At 51.0% G+C, this 9,062-nt stretch overlaps 1 protein-coding gene across 1 annotated transcript; it reads right to left on the bottom strand.

Annotated features, from left to right (window-relative positions):
* Positions 1 to 1,098: 1,098 nt before the first annotated feature.
* MYMK (myomaker, myoblast fusion factor) lies at positions 1,099 to 8,286 on the bottom strand. The gene is made up of 5 exons (XM_071454264.1): positions 8,152 to 8,286; positions 5,703 to 5,817; positions 3,100 to 3,248; positions 2,215 to 2,331; positions 1,099 to 1,245 (listed from the first exon to the last, which is right to left on the bottom strand). Exons 1-5 carry the CDS (start codon positions 8,284 to 8,286, stop codon positions 1,099 to 1,101), a joined length of 663 nt encoding a protein of 220 aa, XP_071310365.1.
* Between the last annotated feature and the right edge of the window lie 776 nt (positions 8,287 to 9,062).

Here is a 9,062-nt window from a genome sequence, read left to right on the forward strand (position 1 = left end):
GCTTGCCAGTGACTCTTGGATGCTTGGGGGTTCATAATTCATTTCTATTTTTGTTGGAAGCTCATTCAGTTTTGGTTGTTGCCCCGTTGCAGGAAGTTGCTCTGATGAATGACTGGGGTGGATTTCTCTTCCAGAGGAACCCAGGCTTAATGTGGGCTTTCTGTGGACATCTCTGTATATCAATACTGCTCTAATTGTCCATGACATATAGTCTTGGCCTTTTTCCCAGACAGTCTAAATAAATCATACACTTCTGCTATAGTAAATAGTCTGTTAGAGGAGATGTTATAGGCTTACAGCCCTCCCCCCTCCCTCCAGGAGCTTCTTTTCTCTGCCTCTCGTTTTCCATGTACTTTCCATACCAATGAGGCACCTGCTGCCTGTGCCTGCAGGTCTGCAAGGACAAAGTGCCCAGTGTTGCAGGTCCCTCCAGGTTTGAGGGGCTGGGGTGGCTGTGCCCAGAGCTCTGCTCTGGAATTGGCATCTGCCCTCGACTGAGCTGAGTGGAGCTGGAAAGTTTCCCACCCCACTGAAGAAATGCTGGCATTGCACACTGGCAAGGTCTTTGTTGGTATATATTATTTACATCAAGAGAATGCATAAATAAAATAGTTAATATCTCACCAAAAATACAGGTTCTGTTAACTGGGTGTTGCAAACCAAGCTTTGTGTGCACAGCAAACCTGCATGGAGGGGACAACTTGGGTCCTGCCAGGTCAGAGCATGGGACAGCCCAGGAGAAGGTGACATGGCCTGGGAGGGCAGGGGTGTCCTGGGGCAGGGGACAGGTCACAGCCCAGCTGAGTGCTCCTCCAGGGAGAATATGGATATGTACCAAACTGGAAGTGCAAGCTTTGCTAGGGCTGAGGGTGGAAAGGTGAATCACAGGATGGTTTGGGAGGGACCTTAAAGCCCATCTTGTTTCAATGCCCTTCCACTAGACCAGATTACCCAGGAAACTTCCCAGGGGAGAAAATCCATGAGTGGGCACAGAGCTGGTGGGAAAAGAGGAAAACCCAGCAGACAGGCATTTTCCTTTTGGCTGCAGCCCTCCATCACCCAGGGGCAGGAACACGCGTGCCCAGCCTGCCCAGGGGCTCAGACGCAGCAGCAGAGCGTGGAGCAGTCCAGCCTGGCGGGGGTCCCAGCACTCCCAGCCTTCTTGTTCTCCTTGGGCAGCAGCAGCACGAGGGCCATGGCCAGGGCACAGTGGTAGAAGCTGTGCACGTAGGTGTAATCCCACTCCTGTGGGCAGGGAGAGCGCCGTGAGAAGCGGGAGCAGCAGGGCTGGGGACATTAAATTTCTACAAGTAGCCAAAAGGAAGGGGATAAAAAAAGATTCCTGAACCTTCTGCCTCCCTTTGCTGTCAGAGAAGAAAGGATTTCCAGTGAAAAAAGAACCCTAAAGCAAAGGGGATTTAACACGTTCTAATTTGCACATTTCCCGATTCTTGAATGAAGTGTTTCATTACCCCGCAAAGGACGCGGCGGCGAGGCCGGGCCGCGCGGGGAGGCGGCTTCTGCTAAGTGACATTTTTATGTTCTGCTAGAATTTGCAATTACTAAATGCTTTGAAAAATAATCCTTGGGGATGCCTGTGAGGTTGTATCTCGCAGCTCCCAAAGCACAGAGCAGCCGTAACGGCGGGGCTGAGCGCAGGCACGGCCGGCAGCTGTGTCGGGGGGTTATCGCCTGCCCGGCGGGACCCTTCCCAGCAGGACGGGGGGACTGGCCAGCAGCAGGAGGAGAAGGATATAAACACAGCATCAAGTGCCCCTGGGAGTCACTGAGAGTCTTTTCTTTGGCCTGAGCCAGCTCTGGATCCGGCCATGCCTGGGTTGGATCCAGTCCCTGCCGCGTCGCTGTGAGGTGTCCTTAAGTCACCCGTGCCCAGTTTCCAAAAAACCGTGCTTGCACTTGACAAAGCCATTCTGAGGACCACGTGTGCCTGAGGAAAGCACATCCCCTGTCCTTGTCACTCACTGAAGGGGGGGAAAGAGACAGAGCATCACCCTGTGTGCCACTTGCTGTCACACCTGCTCTGAATGGATCAGGGGGACCCTTGTCCCCAGCATGCCACCCCTGGAGCCCCATGCCTGAGCTGGGTTTTGTGCAAGGCTGGATGCAGCCCAGAGGTGTGAGTGGAGCTGTCCCTCTCTTGGTGATGTCCCTCACACCTTGTGGAGTCAGGGAGGGTGAATGTCACACAGGTACCTCAAAGAAGAACCTCAGCATCAGTGCCAGCGCCCCAAAACAGAAGCCAGGACCAATCTGTTGGGTGTAGACACTCTTGTCAGGATAGAGCCCTTTCTTCTCCTTCATCTTCTGCAGCTGGGAGGAAGGAGAGAGCACACCTGGATTTAGCTGGCTGCTGCACCCTCATTCCTTGCAATAACACTGGTTTTTTAATATTCAGCCCCAAAGCCAGCTCAGGGAGTGTGTGCCCTCACAGACCCAGCTGTGGGAGAGCAGATCCCAGTGCAGCATCTGCAGACTGGAGGATGCAGGGTGTTCCCGTGCCTTGGTCTCCTCCTTGCCCATCCCCTCCCCATGGTTGCCACTTGCTTTTAGCTGCTGGCTTAGTGACAATTTATAACTGGGGCTTGCACCACTGTATTTCCACAATGTTTGGCATCATCTTTCTGCAATTTTTATCCCATCACTCCTGCAGTGGCTTCCCCACCTCACTCCCAGCTGGGTCCACAGCACAGTGGGGCACAGACTGCAGCACTGTGCCCAACTGTCCCAGCTGGATTCAGGCAGACTGCAGACAGATTCCTCCCCACTTTATCACCGTGGTTTTATCCACATCTTCCCCGGATTTGGGGCAGTTTACCAGATCCCTCTGCTTCTGAGTAGCTGTAAAAACTCCATAAATACGTTCCTCCTGATTAGAAATGCAGGGACAGCAGATGTGGTAGATTGCTCAGACCGATCGAATCTGGCATTTATCACAGAGGCTGCTGTCTGCCTTCTGCTCAGGTTGAAGGAGAAATCACAGTGAGACTGAGAGCTGCATCTTGAGGAGGAAATCCCTGGCATGGGTTCAGCCCTTTCCCCAGCAGGAGCATCCCACAGAGCCCATCCTGCCCCACGTACCCATCTGACTGTGATCACCAGCACGGCCGTCCCAATGGGGCCCGAGTAGACGCCGTAGCCCCAGCGGTCGTGGTAGATCCTCACGGCGATGGTGAGGACCCCAAACATGATGAAGGTCGATCTCTTGGGCTCGTCAAACTCTGCCAGGGCTGAGGGACAGGAAACAGGGAGCACCAGGTCACAGCCCTGCTTTTTCAGCTGCTCCCCTAAAGCCTTCCTGGGGTCTCTCCCCCCTGCCCCGGGGTTGCATCTGTGTCTGGTTTGCTCTTCTCATGTCACACTGCTGGGGAAACTGAGGCACATGGGGCAAAGCAAACCATCCTGAGGCATCTGAGTGGTGGGTCCAGGAGATGATTGTTGTGGTTTTATTTCAGTGTTGTATGGGGAAGCTTAAAGGAGATTCCCTACCTAGAGGAGCTGTGGCTGCCCCATCCCTGGAAATGTTCCAGGCCAGGTTGGATGGGGCTTGGAGCAACATGGGATAATGGAAGGTGTCCCTGTCCATGGCAGGGCGTGGAACAAGATGATCTTTAAAATCCCTTCCACTTTAAACCACTCTATGATTTCCCCTTTCCTTACCTCAGAATTCAGAGGCGATTGCAAAAACCCTCATGCCCTGCGAGCCCACAATCAGCTCTTGGCTCCATCCTGCATCTCCAGCCTTCCCAAACTTGCCAGCTCACTCTGGCATGGGCTCCACCACCCCAGAGCAGTGGGACTCCCCCACTGATGCCATGGGGTCCCAGCTGCCCGGCACCTGCCCAGGGTTTGCAAGCTGGAAGTCGCCAGTGTGAGTAAATTATTAGAGGCTTTTGTTTAGCACAGAATGGGGTAATAACTGATAAAAGTTATGGATCCCAGTGGGCTCCATGCTTTTCCAGCTTGCACAGCTGTGTTATGGCTGTCCTGGATTTGCATTCCGGGAAGTTTGCCCGAGGGTCTGCGTCCGCACATGTGCACTGGGGCTTTACAAGCCACAGTGAGAGGCTTCCCTGGGCTTCAGTCACCACACCTTCCATGTCCTTGGATCGTGCTTTTATAGGGAGTTTGGCTAAGGGATAATGTCCGCATGTTAATCTCTGTTGTTTCCCAGAGGGTCAATATTTTAAACCTCCTAGTCCAGGGTTTGTATTTTTTTGCGAGGTTTCTGAACGCAGTAATGAAGCAATCAAGTTGAATTTTGCTGCAAGGAGCCAAAGTGTCTGGATCAGCTCTGACCTACCCTGACACTGCTGCTATCCACTGAAAATGCCCTTTGGAAATCATTTGCCTCGTTGCCTTTTCTAGCTGAGCAGAGAGAGCACTGAGGTGCCCTGGGCAGTGGGAGAGCCCCCTTGGAACTCACATTTTGATGGGACAGAGCCATTTCTAGGGGTAATATTTTCTCCACATATTTTTCCCTGCATGGTAAATTCATGCTATTGCATTCCCTGGAAGGGAGATGCTCCTGCATCCCCACAGGATGAATCTGCCCAGCTTAGGGGTGCTACCCCTGCTTGTGCTGGGCTCTGAGGCTGCAGGAACCCCATCCCTGCTGGAGGTCCTGCACCATCCCTGGGGGGCAGAGGGGAAAATGCTGTGGCCATTTTGGGGTTGACTTCAGCTTATCATGGGGAGCAATGGAAACTCTGTCTGGAGTGGGCACTGGTTAGAAATGGTCCAAATTTTAGAGCAAAACCTTTGTTTTTTGGAACATGTCTCTCCCCTGACCCTGCTGTCTTCTCCTGCCATGAATAATCACATCCTTCCGAAACTCATGGTGACAAAATGGGAAAATGATAGGTTTGAACTTTTTGTCTTCCTCAAATTTTTTTTCTGTTTCTATTATATTTTGTTTTGGTGGCAAATAAAGAACAAAATGAGGAAAAAGAGAGTGAAGCAAATGTGGGGAAAAGGAAAACTGAATAACAGGGCAAGGGGTGAGATTTATAGTAAAAAGGAAGTGAAATAAATTTCTGCTTTTTCTAAGCAGATCTAATATTCCCATCAGCCCAGCCCAGGCTTTTGATAAACCAGGAAGTTATATTTGTTTTGACTAAACCACTTTGATTCTCATGCTACCAAGGGAAGTGGTAGATTTTGCATTTCTCAATGTCCCTAAGTGAGGCAAGACAAGCTGATGGGCCTGGTATGGGGAAAATGAGAAGAAATGGGAAATTCCCTGGTATATGAGGTTTCAGACTTGGTCATCTCATAGTCTTGTCCTGCCTTGAACTGCAGCACAAGGCTGTTACTGTCATTTCAAGCAGAGGACGTGTGAGAGCTGGTGCAGGCAGGGGAACACCTGACCAACAGCACCAGCAGGTGCCACAGCTCCTCATCTCCTGGAGGAAAATGTCCCCAGCCACCACTCAGGACAGTTCCATGTCTGGACCCCAACAATCACAAAGACTTTCCAAGGTGTTAATGATACAAAACTGGATTCATCCAGAGCACAGACTGACTTCCACAAAGGACAATTTCAGTAGCAGCTGAGGTGGAGCTCAGAGCGAGCGGCATTTCTGGGGATTGTCCCCACTGACTGTCCCATCAGCCATGCTGACAAATCCAGCCCTTCCTGCCAGGGGTGCAGCTTTCAGGAGCCACAACAGACCAGTTCTTACCCATCAGGGACACCCAGATGGACAGGGCTGTTCCGTAGATGCTGAAGTACTCCAGGATGTCGTAGCGCATAAAGCACAGCACTGATAACCCAGGGCCATCACAAACGTGGTAAAACTATTCAAAAAGAAAAAAAAAATTATTAGAAAACCAGTTTATTGCCCACTTACCAGTAAGGTAAAGGCTTTTATCAACTGGTTTGAAATAGTGTAGCTGCTGAGGGGATGGCCAGCCAGGCCAGAACGGTGTCAGCTACAGCAGGATCACTGATATGCAGTAATGAGTATATTTGAGCGATAATGTCATCGTTCCCGGTTGCAAATTGCCCAAGAATCAGCATTCTTCTCTTTTAGTACAAACTAAGACAGGCTTTAATTTGCCTCTTGGCCAGAATTTGCAATCTGATGACCAAGCTGCTTTGAGCTGGGTGCTGGGGGACGGCCTCTCCAGCAGAAGGAGGACTCTGGGGTTGTGGTTTTAATTGCGAAAGATTCTTGTAAAACAATTCAGAATGAGCGTCCTGATGAAATGTGTATGGATGCCAGGTCACTGTCCAGGCTAAACAGGGTTTATATGGCCAGATTCTGAATGCTGGGGAATTCACTCATTAGTGCATTCCCTTAAAAACCACCAGTTCCTGCCCATTAACTCATTGATTAGGTTATTTGTAAAAAAACCCCATTTTCATGCAACATAAATGCAGACCACTCCAAGAGACCTTCTCCAGTGCAATCAGAGGAATGCTCCCAGTGTTTGCCTGGCTCTCTCCCTTTCCTGCCAGCCCTCAGCCCTGCAGGTTTTGCAGTGGCAGCACCAGGGAGCTCTGCTGTTCCTGAAGAAGTCCCTGCTCCGCTTGGCCGGGCGCCCTTGGAACGCTGCTCGCTGTCACGGCCCAGTGGGGATGCTGATATAATTTATAATGGGAATTGCTGCGAGCCCTCTGGCTGCCTGCAGCTCCTAGAAAAGATTGCACCACGGCTGTAACTCTTCTCCCTGCTTGAGATTGGGCTCGGGGAGTCTGGAGCCCAGGGGGAAGGAAAGGTGGAAGGCCAAGTGTGTTCCTGGCACTCATCTGCCACAGCCATGTGCTTTCACTGCTCTGTTCAGCTCTCCTGCTGGAGGAGGAGTGGGATGCTACAAAAAATGCAACAGCAGCAGCTGCTGCCCTTCCAACCCCCTCCCCACCATGCTGGCAGCTGCCTCTCCTCCTTTCCCTTCTTTCCCTTCCCCACTCAGGGAGATTTTGCTTCTTCAGTCTCTTCGGAGAGGACCTGTTCCACCTCCCACCAAAATCTGTGCCAATTTTCCTACTGGCTTCTTGAGGAGGTGGAGCAGACACAGACCCAGTGCAAAATGAAATTGTAGATGTCTGGCTTCCCTGGGGAGCTGGGGTGGGGGGCTCAGGGATGTTTTCATATTAACTGCTCCTGTAGTTTTTATAGAACTGGCAGAATTTCTCCCCCTGCCTTGTGGTTTAATCAGCTCAAATGGTCAAGGAAGTTATGTGGATCCTTAATAGGAGACCAAGCTGATTCTGAGCCGTGTGGAAGAGCTTTTCATACTGGGAAGATCCTTTATCTATTCCCTGCCTCAGTTTTTCTGTACAAGAAACATGCCAACCCTCATGAGATGCCTTGAGATGGATGGGGATTAGTGGGAAATGCAACATCAGTTGGGCTGCTGAGCTGTTTCCGTCATATTCTTTAGCAGATCATTGAAATGTAGTCAAACAGGAGATGTTTTTTCCAGTGGGAATGCTGCTTTGGGTGCTCAGCTGGTGTTTGTATGGAGTCACTGAGCAGGGATACAAAGCCCAGGGCATCACATGGCCAGGAGCAGGAATAGGAATGTTTTATATATGTACAGACATTTCTTCACTTGTTATTTCCACACAAAGGAAGGCCAGGGAATCAGAGCCTGGTAAAAGACACATTTCAACACACAAAGGGTTAATAATTATTATATTTCAGCCTGTTTTATTCTCTCCTTTCCCAGTGCAGAAACTCCCCTGACTCCAGCATTGCTCCCATCCCCAGCTGGCAATTGCAAAATCAATAATTTGACTACTATGTGCTTTTGGCTAAAATGACAGAGGCAGAGCAAGAGATTCTGGAGGCAATTTAAAGCCTAAATTCAGCATGGCCACTTAGCAGCTGTAAAACAAAGAGAAAAGCCAGCTCCAAAGCAGTGCAAATCAGTCAAGGCTCTTTGCACCCAGACCTTCTCCCTAATCTCAGCCATAAAACACCACTAAATCTCTGTAAGGCCACACTGTAGGACACCCTAAACTGGAGAATCAGCTGCTCAGCACCACACACGGTGGGAAATAACTGAAAAAGGATATTTTAGGGGTTGTGCTGGCTGCTCTTGGGTGAATCAGCTTCTCAGTGATACAGGGGGCATCTGGGAGGATAAAACATGCAAGGAGAGGGGAAATTGAGAACTTCTTACCGCCACGAAGAACATGGTGAAGAAGTAAACCATGGCTTCCATGTGGAAACGCCGCTTGGCCGCGATGCTGATGGTGGGGAGGAAGACCAAGGAGCTGAGGGTGGGCAGAAGGAGCTTGGCCACCAACGAACCCATGGGTGCCTCGTGGGCCAGCAGCTCCTGGGAGCAGGGCAGGAATGGTGGAGAAAGCAGTGGGGAGTGTGCTTTAAAATTTAAATGCCCTCATGGCAGGAGGGCTGCGGGCAGGGAACAGCTGCCACCGCCACAGCCCTCGCTGCTGTCTCATCCCAAATTCCTGACACAGCCGGTGGCTCCGGGCAGCAGATGCTCTGTGCCCCCAGAACTGGCCTGGGTGTTTCTAAAGGAGGAAAAGGGACTGTTGTCCTTGCACGCCTTGTGCTGAGTGTTGGATTTGGGTGCGTGGTGGGTGAGCTCAGACTCTGGGTTTGCTCGCTCCTCATGGGGACATCCCAACCCTACATCCTGGTCAGTGCTGCTGAAAGAAAATCCATCTTCTTTCCTCACAAAGGGGATGGGCACTGATCTGTTCTCTCTGGTGGTCAGGAATAGGACCTGGGACTGTCCTATGCAAGGTCAGGAGCTAAACTTGGTGATCCCTGTAGATCCCTTGCATTATTTTACTATTCTCTGCTCTGCATTTCCACAAAGGAAGAGCTGTTATGTGGCAGGCCCTAGGGTTTTTTAAACAGTGGGATGTATCCTACGACCTTTATACACTTGAGAAGCACACACCAAGCTCCAAATCTGCCTTTTATTTCCCCACCTGGGGTGGGTGCAGACATGGGGCAGCTGGTGTGGCACAGCACCCAACGCCTGCTGCCAGTGCCTACGTGCCCTCCGTGGAGTTCAGTGCAGTCACATTTCCCAGCCATGCCCTCAGCCTCTGCAGC

The sequence above is a fragment of the Agelaius tricolor genome, unplaced genomic scaffold, assembly GCF_023055355.1.
Source record: "Agelaius tricolor isolate 1412-34295 unplaced genomic scaffold, bAgeTri1.0.p SCAF_38, whole genome shotgun sequence".
Lineage (NCBI taxonomy): Eukaryota > Metazoa > Chordata > Aves > Passeriformes > Icteridae > Agelaius > Agelaius tricolor.

Bases quoted from the DNA above. Each gene is read 5' to 3' on its own strand.
- MYMK (XM_071454264.1), bottom strand. From the start codon at position 8,286: ATGGGTTCGTTGGTGGCCAAGCTCCTTCTGCCCACCCTCAGCTCCTTG. The intron at 3,249-5,702 runs GTAAGAACTGGT...CCTGTCCCTCAG, and splicing joins CATCTGGGTGTCCCTGATGG to CCCTGGCAGAGTTTGACGAG. The intron at 2,332-3,099 runs GTACGTGGGGCA...CCTTCCTCCCAG, and splicing joins TGGTGATCACAGTCAGATGG to CTGCAGAAGATGAAGGAGAA.